Genomic DNA, 24,013 nt, shown 5'->3' on the forward strand with positions numbered 1-24,013 from the left:
GCTTCCCTCCATAGCTGCTCTGCATTCATTTTCTAGGAACAGAAACCGACCTGGGAAATGACGTCGGTGTGACACTCTCCAGTCAGTGGGTGAGTGGAAGCAGTGATAGTCCCCTGGTGCAAGGTAGATTACACAATGATAGAGCTCATTCCCCTCCTTTGTGACCAGTTGTTGCTGAAAAGAGTTACCAGGTGAGGCTGCAAAGAAACCACAGAAAGAAAGCAATTATAGATATTCTTCATGCAGTCATCTACCATAGACGAGCAGTCTACATTAGACCCAGTGGTAATAGCAGAGGACTAAATGCAGTCCACATGTATTGTTGAGACTACAAAAAGATACACTTTGTCCAGGAATCCAATATTTCGAAGTGTTCTTTTCCCTTTACAACAAAATTAGATCCTGTACTGTTTTAATAATTTTGGAAATGCCTTCATTTTGGAGCTTCCCCTTCCCTAAAGAGAAGAGCAGAAACTGAAATCAAGTCAAACAGAATTTTTCTCAAAGTAACCCTTTTAAGAACAGGATTTGTGAAGAGTCCCTAGTTTTATAAAATGCATTAGTTGCATTTGTGCTCATGTTGAAAATAACCCTACTGTTTGCAGAACTCAAGTCTCTCCAGTCCCCTCACCAGTTTAGCAAAGTGTGCTGCTTTCATCTAAACTCAAGGCCTTGGAGGCAGTGCTCGAGGTGGAGCAGAGCAGTAATAGCACAAGTCCTTAGAAGTATAGGGCATCCAGCATAAATCTTGTTACAGAGTAGCTTATACAATTTTTGCAAACCAGATGCTTGGGCACATTTCAGTCTGGAGTGCTACAGCCTCATTTTAGTGGCAGATCTTGGAGTCAACAGTAATCGTCAATATAACCATATAAAAAGGAACCAAACAATTAAATTCAGGTAATCAGAATGAGCCAGGCAAGACACTATAAAGCTGCTGGTGAGACAGAGAAGAACTTGAACATGTTTATCCCCAAATAAAACAAAACAAAAGTCAGACCTGCTTTTGTTCCTCACAATGGGGGGGAGGAGTGAAGTAATCTCTTTTCTGATTGATGATCTCCGAGAACACTGAAGGGGCAGAGCAGAATAAATACAGAACTGATGCAGAACTCACCCTGGCTAAAATGCAGTTCCTCTGTGGAGATGCGAGGTCCCAAGAAAGATTCCAGAGAATAAGTAACCCCTTTTACTTGCTCCACTTCACAGTTTTTTACCTGGCCAAAATTAAGGATCTTTCCATCAGAGGGACTAATCTACAGCAAAGAGAAAAAAATGAAACACATTAGGAATTCATTCATTCCTCATAAAGCAGACACGTTCCTTTGAGGGAGTGGGGGGAAGCTGGCAGTGTACTATAAAGCCTTCATTTCCTTTTACTCACCACACTGTGCAAACAGCAGACTGGCCGCGCTTGTGGTTTCAGCTTCCTGCGGAAGAATTCGCTGAGGTTTCTATAGTGATGCAGATCTTCAACAGCTGCCTCCTTCATGTTCACTCCAAACGTCCAGATGTACAGGCTGTAAACAGGCTTCCGGAGCCATGTAGGCAGCTCCACCTGGTTCAGGCGACCCCAGGCTCGTGAGAGAAGTCGAGTTGGTACAGATTTGTACAGAGCAACCTAAAGAAAGAAGAATTGCACCACACCATTCAGTTCTTCCCACTGATGACTTTCTCTTACTTCTCCCCATAAAACAGAAAGGATCAAACTGTTCTGCTAACCACTCCCTCGAATTCAGTGGGTTACACCACACACAAAGTAGCCTTTAAGTCAGCAAAAAATTAACACTGCACTTCATCCTCACTCCCTCCGTTCTGATGAGAGGAGATGAGGGACAGGATGAAACTTACTACAACCTTATACTGAAGCCAGAACCTCCACTCCCCTGCAGGCTAAAGCTCCACATTCAAGTTACTGGAAACTGCCCAATATGAGGCTTACGGGGGGGGGGGGGGAAGACACATTTCACATGTTCTAGTAGAAGACTCATCAGAAGGGTTTAACATTACCAATATATTCATTTTTGTGAATAACCAAATGAAAATTGACTGGAAAATAATTTCTCAGTGTTTGATGACATGCTTCTCAGATGCATCTACTAATGAGGGTGTTTTCCACATCCCAGTATTGTACTGCTCTAATGATACTTGTACAATCGAAGAAACACACCCATGTGGGTGCAGCTACACCAGTATAAACTTATGCCAGCCCTACTCCTCTCACAACAATGGGAGTTGCTAATTGCAAGAGTGACGTGCCTTTATTCCTGCAGAAATATACCTTTGGACTTACACCGAAGCATAAGTTTTAGCAGCAAGAAAAATAAATGAAACAATGTTGGTAAGAGGTATATGCTGTTGACGTAACTGGACAGATGACAGTGTCTTCCTGCTGGTAAACCCAGCAGGTAACTCTTCCGGGGTTTGTGGTACTTCATATCAGCCAAAAAGCTCGTATGACCGTGGTGTAATTGAGGGGGTGGGGCTGTGTGGACCAAGGGAACTGAACCTTCTGAAACCAGTTTTGCAAAAGAAGTAGTTATCTGCTGAATCTGGTATGGTTTTTTTGAACAGTGCAGCTGAGCTACATTGAACTCCCAACTAAAAGTTGTTTTTTTTTTTTTCCTAGTGAGAATCATCATTTATTCTCAATATTAATCATATCCTTCATAATTAAGTCTTGCAAAATGAAGCCATAAACACAAACAGAAGCACACACCGACTGAGAGCCTGTCCATCCTATCAAATACAGTGAATTAAGATTTCCCTCACAAATTGCCATCCTGCATCACATTAAAATAGTGATATTGCAGAAAGAAAACACCAACCTAATCTTACTTCAGATAAAAACTTCTGAATCAACAGTACCTTAGGTTATATAAGCTGAAGTACTGAAGAAAAAATGTTTTGCCATTTTATTTGACAGGCCTTATACAGTGTTAATTTCTAAAATCAATTTTGCTCAGTTTTCCGCAAATACTGAGAATAGGCAGATACTACTGTAAAATCACAAAAATTGTCAAAGTGATACTTCCTAGTAGCCCCTTCTCTTCAAAAGAGCCTGGTTTTCAAGTTGATGGGATCAAACAGAACAGCTGTTCAATGAAATAATCTTAACCACAATTTTGTTGCAGTTTTCAATCAGAATATTTGTGTGGTTGTTGCATACTGAAATTGCCTATGTGCAGCAAATATCCATGTGCAAGGCTTCCTACACCCTGCTCTCAACAGTGTCAAAGCAGAGTTTTGCGTATCATTTGGACAGGCTGGATTACAAATGCTGAAAGAACTTGAGGAACAAACCCTCTCTGTGCAAAAATGACAGAAAGCAAGAGACCATTTCAACGTGGCCAGGAAAGGGAACTGGAGAATCGGTTTGGTCTGCCTTATCCTAGCCCTGATACTTTGAGGTGGCTGAATTAATTGAAAAGTTTCTGTTGATTTTCCTGGGTAGACCCCTGACCATTAGAGGACAAAGAAATTCTTTGCTACTGAAAAAAAACCACCTGTCTGTAAAGCAATTAGTCAACACAACTATGAACAGTGAAAACTAAAGGGAAACAGGAATTGCATCTCGCTGCTTTCATACTAGTGATCATCAGCTTGTTCTATATTAAGGATCTCTCCAACCAGCTGCCACCAGCTCCCTTTGGTATAAAACAGCTAACACACACGAAGCACAAGAGAGACCTGCTCACACTTACCCTGCTCATAGGCCTCCATCCCACTCTCGTCAAGGGTTTAAGAGCACCGAAAGGCAGAAGATAATAGAGAATAGTCAGAGGCCAAGAACGGAGTTTCAGAGCAGGCCTAGACATACAGCTTAGCTGGCCCAACCTTCGCCTCAGGGCCAGCTGGGGAAATTGCAACCTGAAAGATTACATACACAACATAAGAGGGTCAGCCATCTCAGCTTCAGAACCACCAGCTTCTGATAGCTGGGGATGACTTATTCCTGCTAATCTTTACTTAAACACTGATTCTGCAACTCTTTACTCCTTATTTTTGTTCAGTTCTTCCCCTTCCCAAAATAGAAGGCCAGTTTACAAAAAAAAAAAAAAAAAAAAAAAAATCCTCTGTCCAACAAGTGGTGTTCACTCTCACAGGTCACTTTATGAGCGACACCCTCAAAAAAATTAAAGGCAAGATCACTTGCAGGTGACATTTGAAAACAAAGTCATATCCAACCAACAACAACTGGTTCATCCAACTAACAACATAACATGATAGTTTACAGTGGCAATAACAGCAAAGGTGGTTCTTCCAAATATCAGAAGATTACATCCCCAGAAAATGTTTCTTGTGACTGCTCCAGCTGTTGGATAGCCAAAGTGGACAGCAAACAATATTCTGAAAGCTAGGAATCTGTGATGCTGGGACTTTAATAAGAACTTTATGGAGGGGCAATATATGGAGGGGAAAGAACAGATACTCTGATGAAAGAAATCCTCGAAACCTAAGAAATGGAGGTACCTCACATCATTCATGTGTTAAAGGCATCTTGACTAGATTGTGCCTTGGAGTCAAATTTACAGAGACCTGTTGGTCATTCACTAACTTCAGGAAACAAGCACTTATTTGAAACAACAGGAGTGGCTCTCCTGAGTTAGTTAACACAATTTTCAAATAACTGATTCCAAAAGACAACTTTCCAGGTTTTAAAACCTTCACTGGGTACCCTGGTTCTGAAGAGAGAACATGTGGACAAAGCCAATATTGCTAGTGCTGCAAGATAATCTACTCTCCATGCCCCAATAACCAGCTCCTTTACCTCATAACCAACTGTATCTATGATTTTTTTGTGATGTGGATGTCCTGGCTGAGAGCAAACTCATTTTGCACAAATGGCCATAGGGAACTTGTAACTTGAACTTGTAACTCTCAGAGAGAAAAGCTGCTCATCTTATTAGCAGAGGACATCACAGGCCTCAGTTCAGACCCTTGCAGGAGGTCTGGATGAGAGACCCTTCAGGTCCCCATTTATTCTTTGGCTTCTACTTGTGAAGAAACCATTGGCATTTCCAAGGTCACATTATCAAATGAAAGTCTGCCTACCTAAGTGCAAAATATTCAAATCTTCTGGGCACTGACTTCAGTCCTGGCTAAGAGACTGTTCTCCCCACCCTGCTGAAGGCAGCATGGATACAGCTATGTGCGCACACAAACTGGAAGTGGTACGCTCTGGCTGCTCCGAACAGCTTGCTCTCTTGGTGGGTTATACGGTATAAAGGATGAACTATAAAATACTGTGTATGTCTTTCCAAGATGGAAAGAAGCTGGGAAATTAAAAGGAAATTTTCTTGCCAGCATGTTCTTTTCAAAACTTGGGTCAGAATTAAAATATCATGCAGGCAGGTACAACTGTCACCACTTTGGGATGCAAGATGGTGCATCTGGCTCAGAGATTTTTTCTGCAGTGAGCACAACTTCTTTCCCCCCCAAGAATTAATAAATAAAAGACCAGAGACTGATCTGTGCATCACAATGCAAAAAAACCCAAAAACAACAAAAAAAACCCCTGAGGAGACTTAGTGCTGTCTCAGCAGAGGTAAAGCCAGCTTTCTCAGCAGGAGGTGGGACTGACTCGACGTGGGAATAGGAAGGGACACTTCACATTCTTCCTCCCATCCTTACCATCCACCAGCCTGCAGTCTGCTCAAGGGCTGGGAAGGCCAGGAGCCGGGTTGCCAGCATCGAGCGCGGAGGTCCTGCTCCCCCTCCCGCTGCTCTCCCCCCCTTCACTGCAGTCGCTCATGGACCAATCCCTGCAGAGCTGCATCCTGGCAGCTCGCTCCGGAGCCCTCGGGCTTCTCGCTGCCTTGGCCTGGTTTCAGAGCAGTCCCTCACTAATTTTTCTATTCTCCTAGTGATGGAGAACAGAAAGGAAAGGAATGAAAGCCTCCTCATTCCCCTTGTCATATAACAGCATGCCCTTCTCTGCCAATTCAATGCATAAGGAGCTTTATAGTAATTAGGCCAAACAAAAGCTTTGCAGATGGCTGTTGCTCCTTCTGCCCAGAAACCCTCCCATCCTCCCTCCCTTGTTTCTCCCTTCAGTCACTATTCCTGCAAAGCAGAAAATACTGAACAGTACCTGAAACGAGTTCTCCTATTTGGTGTACCACCAGCAGAGCCAGCCGGGCCTGGACTCTCCAGTTGTGGGTGCTGGTCCCCGGCACAGCTGCTGCTGCCGCCGTTCCCTGAACGCAGCCTCCGGACATGAATTTTAACTTTGCGGAGGTTGTAGCAAGAGGGTGGAGGGTTAGATAAAGCTTTATAGCATCTCACCATTTCCCTGTGTGCAGATCTGGTCCCTGCAGGGTGTTTGACTGACACATCGTCAGGGTGACGGTTGGTTGCAAGGCTCAGTCTTTTTTCCTCTACCTCTCTTTCCTTGGCTTGCTCCGGCACAGGAGAGAGGACACGGCGTCACAGTTCCTAATTCCCCCGCTGGTTTGTCTCTGGATTCCCCCTCTGTTTCCCACTTGAATCTCTGCTACGAGGGTTGCAGCTATTGCAAACAAACAGGCATTGTGTCACATTTCAACATCCCACTACAAAGCCGACTCCGCACAAGATAAAAACGAGCTGTCCGTATAAGCAGTCCTTGCTTCTCACTAGTCAGGGTGGCCATTGAAACTCAATTCTCCAAAAAACACCCTGCAGTCTCAGGCTGCTGGGCAGCGATGCTCTACAGGCAGATGAGCAGCCAGCTGGCCTTGCACAGCTAACCCCAGAGCCAGTCTGAATCCGAGGCTGGGAGGAGGAGTGGGGTGGAAAAGAGGAGGAGATAATTCCCAGCTTCAATTCTGCAGTGCAGCAGCTGCCGCTAAGAGTTCTGGACTGCTGGGCACCAAAAATCCTTTCCTGCTCTTAATGTCCAGCTTGGAAAGAAGAAAACAGAAAGGAAAGGAATGTCATTCTATTTTACAACCCTTGCCAGATGCCACCATCCATCTCCTGAAGTCTCTTTCTGTCTCAAAAGACTCACTAGGGAGCAGGTAAAGGACATTCTTCTACAAATACCCAGATACATAATGAAATAAGCCAGTTGTAGGGCCAGCTTGAGAATCAGGTATAAAAGAAGTGTTAAAGTGTCCATTATATGACTCTCAGTACTGTCACAGTTTTTATGTCCAGTAGAACTAAAATACAAAACATGAGTAAAGGAAGTTGTTTTGGTTTTGCTTTGTTTTTTAAAGACAAAAAGCTGCCGTATTTCTATCTGAGCATTCTGAATATACATAGAGGGAAATTTCCCCCTCTTTGAATGCTGCAGACCACACCTCCAACAGATTTTCTGCATCTCCTGTTGACTGGATTTGGATTGAAACTGGACCCCTGGTTCAGAAAGTGGAAGTCCGCTAGCCACACCTCACCTCGAGATTAAACCAAATACCCAGAACAGTTCAGGGGCTAACTCTCTAATGGCTATCCATTTCACTTACATTTTCTGTTAAAGTCTGGGTTTAAAAAAAAAAAAAAAAAATTTCCTTGTTTCCAAAGCTCTCTGAACAGCAAGAAAGCTATATGCCTAGTACAGTAGATCAAAAAGAGCACTGGTGCTCTGATGTGAGGGAAAGGGTTGCATTGTATTAGGGTAAGGCAGGAGAAGGGGGAGGGCCAGCAGGAAAAGCTAGAATTAACTAGTTAATGGCATCCCACTCGGGCCTCAAAAGGAAAATATTCTAGGAAGAATTGTGTATTTTGATTGGCCTTCAACTCCAAACATTATAGATATTCGCTAGAAACACCTACGGAGTCCCTGCATTAGCTACCTTTTTTTTCCAGGAAGAAAACTGCTATATGGTATTCTGTATCTCAGGAAGGTCCAAGACCTGTGTGTATGTTGTTTAAGCTGAATTTTAACAATTGTGTATTTTTTAAAAATCCAGTTAATTGAAAGAAGGTAAATTTAAGATCAACTGAAAGCACTCAAAACATACTCCTTCCTCCCTGAGCCCTGTGCCAACTTTTTTTGTTTTCCTATTTAAAATATCATTCAGTCTTTCTCTGGCTGGCACAAGAAACTCCTACACAACAAAAATGAAGCCATCTGTATAGTAAAGTGATGAAAGCAGTTACCCAAATCCCATCAAAATTCAAAGAGAAGCAACGAGGAGCACAGGGGAGCTATTTCTCTTGATTTGCCAGGAACATTAGAAATTACCGCCATTAAATACTAAATTTTAGATGGAAACAAGCTAAATTGACAACATCATTTAAAAGGCACTTCATCAGAGCAAAATGAAAATCATCTTCACACTGAACACGCATCTTCACAGAACTGTGGAGAGAGAGACAGTGTTCATCTGGCACTGCTGAAGCCAGGCAGGAGCAGGCAGAGTACCCCAACCCGCAGCCTGCCCTTCGTGTGGGCGGCTCGCAGCACCCGGCCATGCCCAGCTCCTGCAGGCCAGGCTGGCACCCCGCTCCCCGGTCTAAGGTCTAATGTCCTCCTTTGAGGACCTTCACCTATGCATGACTCTGCAGAAAGACAACAGAGCAAACAGAAGTCTTATCTACATTTTCTTCAGCACTCTTCCCTTAAGGATAAGGGAGGTAAACCCACAAGCTCTTTCCGTAGAAATACAATCTTACCCCCCAAAACATTTTCATGAAATTATTATATTCTAGATTGAACAAGCCTGGTTCTATGAAAGCATGGAACAAGTTAAATAGCTTACCTGCTCCCTAAAAACAAACGGACATTGAAATGTTCTACAGCGCAATGCAGTGGGAACTACCACCCTTCAGTTCAAAACAAATGTGGTGCAAGAGAGGTTCCTCTCCAGGAAGGGAGAAATATTGGTGTTAAAAGCTTTTTTTCTCCATTTCTTAAAAAAACTGAGTTCAGATGAGTAAGACGACCTATGTTTCTCTTAAGTTCTGTTCTGCTGACCTCGTTACATTCACCGAGGTGGAAATACCCGAGTCCTGCTTAAACGCTGACATATATGGCAAGTTGCCATCCCTGTTGTGGCTGCCCCAGAAGCAAGGTACAGTTCCTACAGTGTAAGAAGGATGAAATGAAAAATCCACCCGGAGTTTACTTACTTTCCGTGGGGAAAGGAACAAGGACTGGTGATCAACCAGCTCATGACAGAGGAACTCATATAAAGGCACCTCAATAGCTGGACTTCTTGTGATGCAGGCAGTGCCACAAAGCCTGCCACAAAGCTTAGACAAGAACTTTATAATTGTTGGTTTGTAGGAGGTTGGACATCAGTACCAAACTCCCCCACCTGTCTGAACTCACCCTGAATCCATGTTAGGTGAATAAAAGCAGCAGTTACCAGCAGGTATAAATCCCTAGAGAATTATTATCTAATAGAGAAGTGCTAATCTGCCAGCTATGCAACACCATTCTGCTGTCAGCTCAAATAAGCGTCAGATCCAGTGACCCCATTTAATTACTTGTCTTTCCATTACCACCTCAAGCCCTTCCCTCAAGTTTTAAAAAACAATACAGCAAGGCATTCACAAGACTAATATGCAACTGAACTTCAAACCTGCAGTCTCAGTTTTAAATCATAAGCATGAATCATTAGGCTTGGAATGCGCTAGGAGTGCTCAAAGCCCTCTGGTCACACTTTCCACATTTGGTAACAGAACTACTGTTTAAAAAAATGCACCGTGTGCATCCAAATGCTGTTCTATCCAAATTCTATTTAAGTGCCAGCAAAAATAAGGTCTTGCAATCAGGGGAGAGGTACTCAGTGACCGTTTATTAAAGGTCCCATTCCTTTCCCAGCAGTATCTATTTATTCCAGACACATAATCCCCGCTCCCACCCAACCTTCTCTGGAGCCAGCCCAGCAGGAGAAACACTGGATGCTCCACACCCAGTCAGGAGCTCCCGAGCTCTGAGAGCGCAAAAAAACTGCTCTCATGCTGCTGAGGAAACCTGGGTGCAGAGTTAGCGTCTGCCAAGGCCACGTGATTTGCGAGTAGCACGTTCACTTCCAGCTCGGCCAGGGAAGAGTTGGCCAACTGTACCGCTTTCCGCAGATATAGTGCTGCTGGCTAAGGAAATGTACTGTGCTCTGCTTTAGCCGCCCTTAAATTCTAAAAGTCTTTACTTTTCATATGAAGAAGGCTTTCTATATTTTTTCTTCATTTATTAAGAAAAAACTTTTGATCATTTTCCTCTAATTTTACACTGCTGTTTTAGTTGCATTCTATAAATAGAGAAAAAAAAAAAAGAAGTGGTATTTTAAGCTAGCCATAAAAAGGTTGGGTGGTTTTTTTTAAATTAAACCCGAATTCTATGCAAAAAGCCCATTAGGTAGTCCCAAAGATCTCTTCTGTGAAGCTAGGGAAAAAAGTTCTATTTACTTTTGCAAAGTGACATGAAAACTGCTGACACCTAAAATACGCGGTATTACTTTAATATTTTCCATTTCACGTTTAAAACCCCCCATATTTTAGCTTAAGATCCCTGTAAAGCAAACTCTCTGTTCTACACGAGATCTCTCCCGGAGGCACAAACCGCCTTGCATCTCCCCACGCAGCAGAACCCGGCGGCTGCCCCGGCCCCCCCCCCGCCTCCGCGGGCGGGCCCTGCCGGAGGAGGTAACAACGGGACTCTGAACTCCGACAGCGCCGGCCCCAGAGACTGATTTTGTTTAAATCTGCTAGGAGATTACTCATGGGAGAGTCCAGACTTTGGAACATCTCTCCTGAAACTTCCAGCAAGCCAGAGGCCAGCGATTAATTAATTGCCCCCTGCTCATCAGGCCTCACCCGTCTGCCCCTGCGAGCCCAGCAGCCCTTACCTGGTGCCGGCCAGCAGCGCCAGCCGCCGAGCGCGCTCCCCTCCTTCCCGGCTTTTTGCCTTCCCTCGCTGAAACGCGACGCTGACCCGCCCTTTAAAGCAGTTTTCAGACACGTGAACAAAGCAGCGGACTGCAAACGCCGCCAACGCCCCGGCCGCAGCTCTCCCGCCCCCGGACCCCCGCGGGGCCCCGCGCCGCCGTGCCCCGGCCAGCGGAGGGCTCCGGCCGGGCCGGCCGAGCGCCCCGGGCCCCTTCTCCGGCAGGGCAGGGGACGGGGATGGCGGGCCCCACCCGCACCCCCTCCCCGACAGGCCCCCACCTACCTCCCGGCGGACGCGACGCGGCGCGGCCCGGCCCGCCCGGGCAGGGGACACCGCCGGCCCCGCAGCCGCCCCGCGCTCCCGCTCGCTGCCCGCCGGTCCTCGCCTTAAGGAAGCGGCGCGGGGCTGGCGGCCCTCCCCCGCCTCGCCTCCCAGCCACTGGCGCTCCAAAGCGGCTGCCTGCCCGCAGGGCCCCGGCCCCCTTCGGAGGAGGAGCCAGGGCAGGACAAACGAAAAGGAAGAGAAACCAGAGGGGACCGGAACGCGGCGACAACGTTGTCTCGCCCGGCCGGGGCCCGGCAGCACCCCGGGGCGGGGCGGGGGGCCCGCGGGCCGGAGCTCGGGCGCTCCGCGGGAGAAGGGGTCTGCCCGGGGAGGCATCCAGGCGCTGCCAGGCCGGGTGTCGGGCGCTCCTGGGGGACAGGAGGTCCCTGCATCGCCGCTTGGTTTCCCAAGGAGCCACTGGCCAAGACAACAGGGAAGGCGACGGCGTCAGGGAGCAACGCACTAGCGCGGATGCTGTACCTCGCCCAGGTTCCCGGGAGACTGCGCTTTCCACGGTGGTGTCTTGGTGCGTTAACACCATCTGACACCCGCCTTTTCAGCCAAAGAAGAAAGTGCACTGCAGTCTCATAAAGTGCTCCTGAAACGCTCAGATAAATTGCTCCATAATCCCAGCAAGATGCTCAGGAAGTTGTACGAGATAGAACAGACTTATATAGTCAAAAAGCCATCTCACGCATCAGATTAAAAAAAAACTACTGATTTTACTCAGTTCACTTTTCCAGGACAGCTGAGAAAAACATTTACACCATCACACCCTTCGCACATTTGATGTGTTGTTGAAATTTCAGCCCTTTTAACATTTTCTGACCATCTTTGTCACATGCATTGGGCACTCTACAAGAAATGTTTTTGTAATTGCATGTTTGCTCAAATAAAACTCCGAACATCAGACCATGGGAGCAAGAATGAAGAATAAGAGACCAACCACCTGGAGATTATGGGTCATTCTTCCAAAATTGGATTAAAAAATAATCAGAGATTTTTCCATTATTAGCTCTTTCCTGAACTTGATACACACCTCTTACCATAATACTAAATGTCTGTCTCCTCTAGGCCAAGAAAAGCACCTTCTGTATTGTAGTGCCAAAATAGCATTCAGTACCCTCTGTTACACAAATACGAACAGTTTTTAATATCAGTAGGAAAGAGTGTGTTGTTCTTACCTCTGAGAATCAAGATCCTAAACCTATACTCAAGCACTTCCCCACTGTATTAAGCCGTTTTTAAAAACTGTGGCCCATGACAATAAACTGAGGTTCGACTAGGACCAAACCGTGTATTAATCTGTCATCCATATATCAGATGTCATTACAGCTCACTTCCCTTAAAGGTTCCCTGTGTTTTTCCTGGTGCATGTCACTCCAACAAACACTGCTTTTTGCTTACACAAAACAGAACAAACTATGGAAGCAAAGGACAGCTACAAGAAGTTCCTATCTCTAGAGAAAACCTCTTGTTCATCTGGTCACTCTGTTCATCCAAACTCACTTTTGGCCAAGGTTTCCCTGAGTAATTCTTCTATCCCGTATCACCACTGCCCCAGTGCCCAGTTGAGAAGTGGCAAAATGCCCCTAGTTAGCGTATGAATGGCATGCTATGCATGCAGATCCCAGGCAGGAAGTGTTCTGTGACAGCAAGGATTTGAACAATACGCTTCCATCCATCTGATAAGTATTTACCTGTCTTCCTCCAAGCCCTCTGCTTTACCTCATCTGATTAAATGAAAGCTGATCCTCACTGGTATTCACTGTAGGAGACACCCTAAGGCATTAATCGGCTCAAGCTATTAGCTACATAACATCTCTAAGAAAATTATAGGAAGGTCCATGCTAAAGAAACAACAGTTTTGTCTTTCCCTATGGAAAAACTTAAGGGATGCTTGACTTAAACCAGATTCTTTTTTTTTCCCCCCATTCTTTTATGAAGTTTGAGCAAAGCAAAAACATATAAGAGTATACTCGTTTTAATTCGATCAAAAACTATGCATGCTTCTATGATGATACCAATATGTACTTCTGCAACAGGAAGAGATTCTCTGCTTGCAGAACATCATGATGATTACCGATTTCATAGCTCTGTCTTCTGCTTAGGAGAAGGGGAATCTGCCTTACACACAGAGCCGTTGGTGGAAGATGGTGCATGATCTCACATGAACACGAGGCTGGTACTGTGGCATCAGAACTTCACAGCAGCAGGCTTGGCAGTGAGGGCATGTGCAGCAGCTTCTTGCTCTACACTACTCTTTCAAAGCCCATTCAAATCGTGCTTGGTCTCTTTTTCAAAGGCTTATTCTGCTCTAAAAACAAGACAACACCCCTCTTTTCCACACTCCTAAGTGTGCTTCCAGGGATGCAAAAAACAGAATAATGGAAAATGATAGGTCAGCAAAAAAGACACTTCACTTTCCAATAAAAAGGAACAATGCAGCTCTTATTTTTCTTGAATACTTCATTGTTTGGAGTATTTCTTGCAATGTCTGAACACAGTTTCTCTTTTTCCTCACAACTGTCAAGCTTCCTTTCCCTCCCACAGAAGCATTCAACAGAACTTAAGCATATCAGGAAGGACTAGGAAACCTTCTTAGCGTCTCCTCCTAGTATCTGCTGCATTTGGAGCCCTGCTTATCAGTTTGAAATTTTGTGTGATTCCCCACTGCAAAAAACAAATCTTTTAGAGCTGTTTCATCAAAAGCAATACTCGTAGCTTCACCAAATAACAACCATCAAATAATAACAAACCAGCATATCAGTACAATGAAAGAAAGCAAATTTAATAAGGGAATTACCCAATTCACACCTAAAAAGTATGAACGATAATAAAAAACCATTTGTTTTCAAGTATCAAAACTGAATTGACGTTGCCTTTTAAAATAAATACTCCATGGACGCTTACCAGTCTCTTTTTTAATCAGAACATAAAACCTGTTTGAAATAAGCTTCAGCAGGAAAAGAATATACAGAAGACATTTACAGACAAATTCCTCAGGAGCTACCATAGCCTAAGCTATTAGCATCTGGACTGTCTGGATCGTATCTGATTTGGGTCACTAGTGAAAATTTAGGGATTCCAGCCTAGTCCCCCACAGGCATGTGGCCAAACCACTCACAAACTGGCAGTGTGCTCTGGAATGCAAAGAAACTGGGATGCTAAAGGTCATACTGAAACATCTCCTACACAGTCCTAGAATTTTTAACTCCTTGCCTTCAGAAATGGGACTGAAGCAGGCACTCACCTGGCTGTTTGGAAGAATACCACATATACTTTAAACTGTCTAACACGGAGCTGTACAATATACTTAATATTTCAAAGGAGATGCAGCCGTTATAGGATGTTATGAAATATTTCTTACTTCAATGCTGCAATAGATATTTGACCTATGAATCTGCTATACATACTGCAATTCCACAATAATTTCTAAACTCCTTGGAATCCAGAAGAAAAAGGCAAAAATCCCTCAGGATCAGCAAGAGCCATTACAGACCTAGGTGTTATCTACGAAAAAAAGGTCTTGCTATATATTCACAAAGAAAACAGGTAGATTTTTATTAACTAGGTATTAATTCCATCTCAACTTCCTTGTAAAGTATATAAGGCATGACGGCATAGAGGAAGTAAGCGAAGTGCCAAAAGGAGCACAGATTGAGCAGCAAGTGAGAAGATAAACCCTACAACTATTGCACAAGCTGTACCCTTAGCTAGAACTACTAGGACAAAAACAACCCTCAGCACTGAAAGTTTTTTGAATTTTATTATATGTAATTTTAGTCTTGCCTATTCTGGCTTCTGTATTTAATTCTGTAAATAGCATAGTGTGCCTAATTTGCTACCTTGCAATGCAAGGTGGGGAAAAAGAAAATGCATTGCACTAAGCAGAGCCACAGCTCCATCAGTTACTGCAGGTGCATGCCTTACATGCTCTCAGGAGTGCAAGGGGACAGTAGGCTGAAGATGAGTCTGCATTGTGCCTTGGCAGTGATGAAGGCCAACAGCATAGAGGAGCAGAAACCAAGGGAAGGTCATTCCCTTTTACTCTGTGCATGTTAGACCACATCTGGAATATTGTGTCCAGTTCACTGAGGATCAAGAAAGATGTTGATAGACTTGAGCATGTCCAGTGAAGGGCCAGCAACATGGTCAAAGGGTTGCAGCACATGGCCTAGGAGGACGGGCTAAAGGTATTCAGCTTGTTTAGCCTGGAGAAGCCTTAGGAGGGACCTAACAACAGCCTTCCAACATCCAGGAAAAGGTTACTGAGAAGATGGAACCAGGCTCTTTACTGAGGGAGATGGAGAGACAACAGCCAGAAATTGAAACAGGGAAGGTTCTAACTGGATACAAGGAAAATATTTTTCACTACGATAATTAAGCATTGGAACAGGCTGCCCAGAGACACTGTGGAATCTCTGTCCTTGGAAATTTTTAAGACCCCAGTGGACAAAGCCCTGAGTAACCTGGTCTGAATTCAGTGTTGGCCCTGCTTTAAGCAAGAGGTTGGACTACATGATTTCCATGTGAATTATTAAATGCCTATCAAACATCTTTTTATTCAAAATACATAATACAATCACTTGTTTAACTATCCGCTCTACCCCTGATTTGACAAGTATTTAAAAAAATAAAGTGTCAGCCGTACTAAAAGATGGAGGAGATCCCAGCAGTTCCTAATGTATCATCACATTGACTTCAGACAAAATGATAGTTACTTAAGTGACTGAAACTTTAGTTCCATGATTCATGAAAAATGCATTAGCAGTAGAGGACAAATTAAACATTCCCTTGCTGGAATGAAAGCAAAGGAGCTTTGCATCAAACGTGACAGAAGCAAAATTGCCTCAAGTTTCTTACCTCCCACTCACTTGCAAGCTTCACAGGCACCTCTATACCCCTCTTCTCCAGCTGTTCCAACTTGTAATCCTCATATTTTCTGTATCCAGCATATCCCCCACCTGTAGCTACCAGAACATGGAAGGGACGCAGGCGGAAGACTCGCCCTACCGGAGCAGTATGAAGCTTCTTCCTGTCTGTAACAGAAAAAAAAACAGACTTCAGGAAGGAGAACAACCACACAGCAAAGAAAAAGCTATTATGTGCACTGAGGGATGTCAGTTTAGATGATGAAAATGTGATCAGAAATCTTTGATACAGAAGGTATGTACAGATGCTCCTAAGTACTAAGTTATTGCAGCTTACCAAGTTACTGAAACTCAGCTGATGAACACTAATTAGTCATGTTTTTAACCTCATCCCCCTACCCCCCATCCCTCCAACATTCTTCCCCCAAAAATACATAAAATGAGCTGCCTGAAAGCACTATCAATTTCCAACTATGAGATCTTCTATGTTGTTACTATACAGAATAATCTGTTGCTGGGGAACAATCTTTAGCACTGTGGAGCTTCATGCTTCTCAGTCATTAAAGCTTTCATTATAGTTAGGGAATCCCCAAATTGTATGGCTAACTGGAAGAGGGAAGGAAATGACGACCTGCTTTAGTGTAGTTTGGTAAACAGGATAATAGGCACATTTCTACTGGAATACAGGTCACTAGATGGAAAAAAAACGACATCTAGTATTACGTCTGTTTCTTACTGAGAACTACCAAGCTCCTCCTGCATAACACAAGCCTTGCATGTCATCTGTGAGATACACATACACTGCACTGTCACTAAACAACAGGACAGCTGCACAGGGCAGTCACAGTGGTGGGAAGTATTTCCCTTGCAAAATCTTCACAGAAAACAAGGATGTTCAGGTATAATGGGCTAAGTAAGTGTTAGACTGTCCTTCTTCTATCTGTATTACAGTCAGTCTGAAGGTTCTCAGCAATAAGCATAAGTCACTACCGGAGAGAGAGAATGCCCAATGGAATTAATTCTCGGCTACTGATTGGTGTCATTTCCACAACAATCATTAACGTGGATGAGCTGGAATCGAAAACAATGGACTATATCTTGTTCCAACCGTGTCAGGCTTAGGGTTTGACTATGAAAGGACGCATTAACAACCAAAAGAATTCAGTAAACACCGAATCTATTTCTAGGCACACATAGAGACAAAGCATAATGGCTTGGCAATCTGGGAAGCTTTAGTTCTAAGTAGTAGAGTGATTAGAAGCATTCTGCTATTTTTCATCCATGATGCTGCAAAAAAATGCCCAATAGAAGTATTCTTGCTCACATTCTGTCTTACCAAAATAATATTTTTGCTCATTTCTTTCCTACATATGTGATTTAAAACATTGTTCGAATTATATGTCTTAAAATACATCATAATATGAAAACAGCTTTATTCTTACTGGAAAAAAAAACCAACCACAAACGAACAAGGCAACCACTACAGTTACAGTTAAGATTCTAGAAAATATTCTACCCTAAAGAACAATGCTCAATAAAGGAAAGGGGTAATTTAGAACAGCTAAATATTTATAAAGTCTTTTATTTATTTTGAATTTACAAAGACTCTACAACCTTTCAACTTTGCATCGCTATTTCAACAGAAATGTCTGTACAGAGACCAAGCCTTTTTGACTCTCTTACTACCACATCTTTGGTTCTAAGTTAGCAAAGCTGCTCAGGTATTTCACCAGAGCTTAGCAAATTCCCAAACCAAAACCCCTCAGTGGGAACAGCTCTTTCTGGTTTGTATCCAGGGAGAGGCTCTTTCCACTTCAAGAGCCTCCACTGATTACACCGATGTGAATGTTTCTCTTCCTGTGCTAGAGACCAAACCATTTGATGTTCCCCAAGCCACAGCAAACACAATTTAATTTGTTGATAAATGATTTGAAGAGTTGACTTTTCCCCAACTCCAGCATTAATGCAACAGCACTTCTGTAACTGGTATCCAAAACATGATCACTGGCAAAGACATCCAACACACCGTTGTCAAGCCCCCCCCCCCCCCCCCCCCCCGACAAAATAAAATTCCACACCTTTCAGACATGAATGAAATTGACACAAATAGTTTACAAATTCCAAACCAAAAAGATTAGTTCCTCATTCTGGCAACAATACCGTGTTCAGGCAGTTGGTGCTGTTTAGAGATTTCAGCTGAACATCGTGTTCTCTAATGATACTAATACTACTGCAGCGCTCTGGCAAGCAGCATGAGAAATGTGAGGAAAGCTCGTGTCTTGGCACATGAGCCAGTAGAAACAAGGCCAGGGCAAGAGGAAAAAGGTGTAGGACTTTAACATACTATAACATACTTTTAGATGCTTCGAACCCTAAATCTGAACTCCTTACAGATAAGGCTAACCTGTTTCAGATTTCTCTTAAACATTGAGTATATTCAGCAATCAAGAATAAAAAGAAAGTAACAATTTCCTTCTCTGGAACAGATGAAAGACTCGTTCCCTCAGAAACATTAAAAAATGCAGGATGAGAAAGGAAACTGCATAATCGAAGGCATGCTCTAGTCTATGCGATCAGATGCAATGATACAAACATTGCTTTCTTACTCTGACCAAATTAAGAATTTCTTCTAGGAAAGGTTACAAACACTTAGAGGAGGCCATTATAAGGGGTAGAGATAAAACTAAAGGAGAGTTATCTTCTCTTCCTAATGACATCATCTGCAAGTCATCTAGATTTAAATCCAAATCAGAATCTGAAATATCAATGGCTTAGAAAATGGCTGGCTAAAGAGTTAATTTGTTCAAAACTCCAAGCTAACTTCAAATGACCTTTCCTTCCATGTGATCAACAATTTTGCATTATGCGTCTCAGCTTCCTAGATATTTTTTTTTTCCTGTAAGGACTAACTTTGATTTCTAAACAACAAAAAGCTGCTGTTTCTATTAATCTGTGGAAGCATATTTTTCAATAATGAAATATCCATATATGACATGCCAGACAAACGATTTGGACAGGCAAGTTAACCCAAAGAAATGGTTATAGCAAATAGGATCATATCTCAGCTGGCAAAGAAACAAAAACTGAAGACTGTATTCAGTTGTTATACTAATATATGACAACACATATGCTACAAGTTTACAAACAAGTATTTATTAAAACCAAACAATAATATTTGATCTTCACAGCATTACTCAGCTAGAGTAACTCCAAGTGCAAGCATCATTTTAATCAGGTCTTAAACATTTCACATAAACCTACTTTGATTTCCTAATTTATTAAAGTTACAAGTACAGATTGAAATATAGAAGGATACTTATACCTTTTCTTTCTTACAGGCCTCTTAGACTGCTGAAGTCTGAACTCCTCAGACTTCTCATGGTGAATAGCTGGTAAGAGTTGCACTACAAAGCAGGTAATAGGGTTGAACAATTTTCAACAAATTCCCACCTGATATGTGCTGTTACTTTCTTATTATCCATTATATATTAAGCTTGATGTTGCCCTTCTCAGTCAGTCACTTCACATCTAAGATTATTTCATTGGCTTTCATGTTGACAACAGATATAATTTTAGCTGTCAGGCTCATTATTCATGACTATGCTATTACAAAGATCTCTCACCCAACATCCATGCAGACTCTTTCACATCACCTTCATGACATTGTCCAGCAAAAGAAAGATTCAAGCATACCTGGCCTGCTACTTGGCTGTACTGTCCTGCTAGAAACACTCTGGAGCAGCAGAACACTTAGAAAATGCCACAGGACATGCAAAACCACTAAACTGACGTAAGAGTTTCAAATTTTGAAATTAAGGAGAATGATACAATGTAGGTGTGGGAAGTACATGAACTATTGGCTCAGCAAGTTCATTAAAGTGGGGTTTTTTAAATATAAAACCACTGTCCTAACATGAATCTCTCTGCTAAATTGTATTGTGTCTTTAAAAAAGTAATTTTTCAACTGTAGACTCCTCAGAAAACTAAGTAATGTGCAGAAGTTACTTAAGAAAAATAAACCTATGGTTAATGGGTTTTAATTTGCTATACAGAGATCATCTTCACTAGAAAAATTTTACATGTTTGGAAAATTTTAAAAGATACAGGTAAAGAAATTCCATTATATATGCTCTCCCCCAGAGTCCTTCTTCCTCTAGCACCTGTTATTAGTATTGCAGTCTGATTAAATTTGCTTTACAAAAATATTCTGCTTTCTTCAGTTGTTGAGAGCAGGGAGTATAGGGAAACATGAAATCCCCCATTTTGCATATGGCTGACCTGATGAAGCCAAGAAAGTGACACTGTTGTTAAATGACTAGCTCCTAGTTTACAGTATGTTGTTAAGTTGTACAAAAATGCTCGCAGGGGAAAAACTTGGTTCATTAGTGTGCAGAGATGGATGTGGTATGAGAAAGGTGCATTTGTATTGTATTTACATACAATAAGGCATGTATTAAGGATGCAGAGTTGCCCAGCTATTGTAATGTTTGAACATATTAATTAAATAGAAAACTTGTCAAAACACATATATTGTCAAGGAAGATAGAAACAGATCCCGATATAAATTTCCCTTAAGTGGAAAAAAAAAAGAGAGAGAGAGAGAGAGAAGACAGAAACACAGCAGCCATTCACTTTATTATCCTAGCTCCTTTTCTGCTGGCCCTGTTACGCAGGTTTCTTCAGAATTGATAATCCCAGTGAAAAGGATGATTGTCAAAGTATCAAAAAAGCTTAAAAAAAGGCAAATACCCTCAAAGAGGGTACATTAAATGAGACCATTAGGGCAGCAGATGTCACAATGACAAAGCAAGCCAGTTACTTTCTGATAAACACACACAAGTATAGCGGAGTGTGAGAGTGAACAAAAATAATGAGGAAAAAAACCCAGAAAATAAACAATTGCATGGCCTATTAATAAGCCCCCACAGAGGTATTCCTGATTTGGAGGACTGACATTCCCCCAGAGGGGATCAGCTCTGCCTTTCCAGTTTTAGCCAATACTGCTCTGGATACTATAGCATCTGAACTGCTTTCCAGATTTGCATCTCTGCAAGGTTTCTCATACCTATAAAATTGTTGTGGAACAGATGACACTTCCAAAAGAACAGAGAAGAAGCTTTCAACCTTGGCTAGGGAAGCTATTTGTCTAAAATACTCCTCTTGTTAAAGGAAATTATTTATTTTTTTTAATTTTTTTTTTATTGCTACATTTGCTATCCAAGTATTCTAAAATAGCTGGGAAACAATGAATAACACCTAATCAGGAATCTTATTAAATAGGTAAATACACTTCTTTTACTCTCTGGAAAACAAAACAGCAAAGGAGTAAAGCATAATTTGCAAGCTTGTGTCTATGGAAATGCCATGAATTGAATAGGTCTCTGATGCTGGACTCCCGCTTCTGCTTTAATCTCAAAAACTTCATATTCACCAATATGTGACCATAATTTGCCTAACTTTGAGTAACCCTGAATTTAAAAACACTAGGTAGATATAAGCCTTCACTCACCGCTGAAAAATGTCCTCGAAGGTGGCTGCTTCCACAGAACTCCAGTTCTAACACACAGGTTCTCATGTGTAAGGAACTTACAGCTAGTCAGCAAACTGCAAATACAACAAGAAACAGTTGCTTAAGAACAAATGTTTAATAATGCAAATGTAAGCAGTTCAACATAGTGATAATCTTATATTCAGAAGGTGAATAACATAGAGGGAAAAGTCTCCACAAAGTATGATAAGATTCCCACTGAGCCTATTCCCTTCTGGCTTATTCCTTCCCTAAAAAGGAATAGCCCTTAGCCCTTAGCCCTTTGGCAATAGCCCTTTTCGGGTAACTAGTTATGTTGTCATTATGTACCATATCTTGGCCTGTTTGGAGTTCTAAAATGTTTGTGATTATGAATACAACCTGTGTCTTTTTCAAAAAGCAAGCTAATATAATCTAATTTCATCTCATTTTATGCACTGCCCTGGCCTACATGATTAGTAATCCATTTGTTATTTTTTTCTTTTTTTTTTTTTTTTCCTTTAAATAAGTGGTTCCAGAACTGATGAGAGTTACTACTCTTTAAATCTGCTTCCAATTTAACATAGACCAATTTTATCCAACAGCATGCAAACTCCTTTAAGGTCAGTAAATTACTTTTATTTTCCTGGGGAAAACAACAATGTTTAAAACAAGATTTCTCTACTTTCAGGGAAAGTACATAGCACAAGCATCATAACCTTCTGTAACAACATGGCTAACGTATTTACTTCCATCTAATGTAATGTTTATAATGGGCAAAAGTGAATTCAGTCATGCTGATCAAACGAAACTCTGCTTGCAAATGTAGTAGTAAATTTTGTAATGATCATTTAGCACTTGGGATTATACCATCTTCACCAGGCTGCTACACAGGTGTGTCATTTAGGAACCTCCTACCTATCTTAAGAGACACTTATCAATTGGGTTCACGTATCTCCTTCCTTGCCATGCTGGTGGGGAGGAGGAGTACATAGAATAGTTATGGATTCTATGAAGAAGTAATGTCATTTATTAGACCAAATGGTATAGCTGGAAGGAAAACTCCTTCCTTGCCATGCTGGTGGGGAGGAGGAGTACATAGAATAGTTATGGATTCTATGAAGAAGTAATGTCATTTATTAGACCAAATGGTATAGCTGGAAAAGTAAAAAAGCTGCCAGGCACAGAAGCTCTTCTTTAGAATTTATCTTATGCTGGTGAACTGTAATGCGAGTGGTTCTGCCACTCTGAAAACACATAAAATAGACTTACAACTATTTGTTGTCTAGGGAAAAGGTTCAACCAGGACTTTCCATATGTTTAATATATAATATTTCATTTCATGTTTCTAATAAATCTGAAAAGGATCCATCCAATTGTACAAGAACTATTTCTGTTCAAAGTCTGTAAATAAGCATGTTTAGACAAGTACTTGAAGGTGGCACGGCAACACCACATCCTGCTGTTAGACAGGATCACAGGCCCAAGCCAGGGCAGGAGAGAGGCAGTGTTCTCACACCAACAGGCTCAGACCCTTGGGAAGAACCAGGTCTGGCAGGTATTTGTGCAGCCCACTCACTCCCGGGATGCAAATGCCACAGCTGGTATGTCTTCATTTGGTCCTCTGCTTTCATCTGCTCTTGATCAGATACACGCTGAGTACAGAATTACTTCATTAGCTTACAAGCTACTGCATCATTTAAGGTGATTCAATTCCAGGAAGTGATTATTAAGAATTTTAAGAATCAATTTCAAGTGTCTGCTTAGTCACATATAGGCATTATCTCTTTACTTAGAAAACCAGTCTAAAAATAGCAGATTTCCTGTCTAGAAATCACATAATGCTACTAGTAGACACTTACTAACATGTGTTAATGGTAGCCAAGGACAAACAGCTATAGTTTTCACTTATCCTCATAACACGGTGTCAGTAATATTCCACTCTGCCCTTCAGCTTCATGGTCTCTATTAAAACCACTGTATTAGCCCAAACGTGACAGGACAGTCCCTCCCCAAAGCATAGATTCCTGTAACCAGGTGCTAAACATGCCACACTGCTGCATCATCTCCCAGGATATTATTTCCTTAGCAAGACAGAAAAAGCACCCCACACTGCTGCAGAACCTGTATGTTTTACATAGCAACATCATGTAATTTTATCATGAACAATGAAGTCAGCTGATCCGCTTGGGTCATACACCAGACCGACACTAATTTGCAGTATTACAAGGCCTGCTTTACAACATACTAAAACACCTGGGATAAAAGGAGTACTTGCCCATTAGTAAGCTGGGAGCCTGTGGACTACTTCTAAGGGATTAAAAAAACTAAGAACTAATCCAGTTAGCGTTAGACTTAAATTTACCAGAAAAGTTTTAGAACCCTAAAAAGCTGGGGGAAAAAAAAATTAAAACTTAGCTACAGCCTAAAGCACTAGTATTCTCAAGACATATATTAGTCTTGATACATAATAACAAAAAAAAAAAAAAG

General features: G+C 42.2%; 1 protein-coding gene across 5 annotated transcripts in view; it reads right to left on the reverse strand.

Annotated features, from left to right (window-relative positions):
* The window catches only part of PISD (phosphatidylserine decarboxylase), a 30,285-nt gene that overhangs the window by 5,013 nt on the left and 1,259 nt on the right, over positions 1–24,013 (reverse strand). Inside the window, exons 1-7 of one of the 5 annotated variants that reach the window (XM_075516228.1) lie at positions 10,779–10,793; positions 6,289–6,511; positions 6,095–6,211; positions 3,705–3,870; positions 1,385–1,621; positions 1,118–1,256; positions 51–197 (exon numbers count right to left, since the gene is read on the reverse strand). In XM_075516228.1, coding sequence (XP_075372343.1) covers positions 51–197; positions 1,118–1,256; positions 1,385–1,621; positions 3,705–3,870; positions 6,095–6,211; positions 6,289–6,338 — 856 coding nt within the window. In that variant the 5' untranslated portion in view covers positions 6,339–6,511; positions 10,779–10,793. Of the gene's footprint in view, positions 1–50; positions 198–1,117; positions 1,257–1,384; positions 1,622–3,704; positions 3,871–6,094; positions 6,512–10,778; positions 10,794–11,101; positions 11,495–16,009; positions 16,186–21,526; positions 21,622–24,013 lie in introns of those variants that run through there. The other 4 variants (XM_075516229.1, XM_075516230.1, XM_075516227.1 and 1 more) reach the window with 4 other exon arrangements.

This window comes from Mycteria americana, chromosome 13, assembly GCF_035582795.1.
Source record: "Mycteria americana isolate JAX WOST 10 ecotype Jacksonville Zoo and Gardens chromosome 13, USCA_MyAme_1.0, whole genome shotgun sequence".
Taxonomy (NCBI): domain Eukaryota; kingdom Metazoa; phylum Chordata; class Aves; order Ciconiiformes; family Ciconiidae; genus Mycteria; species Mycteria americana.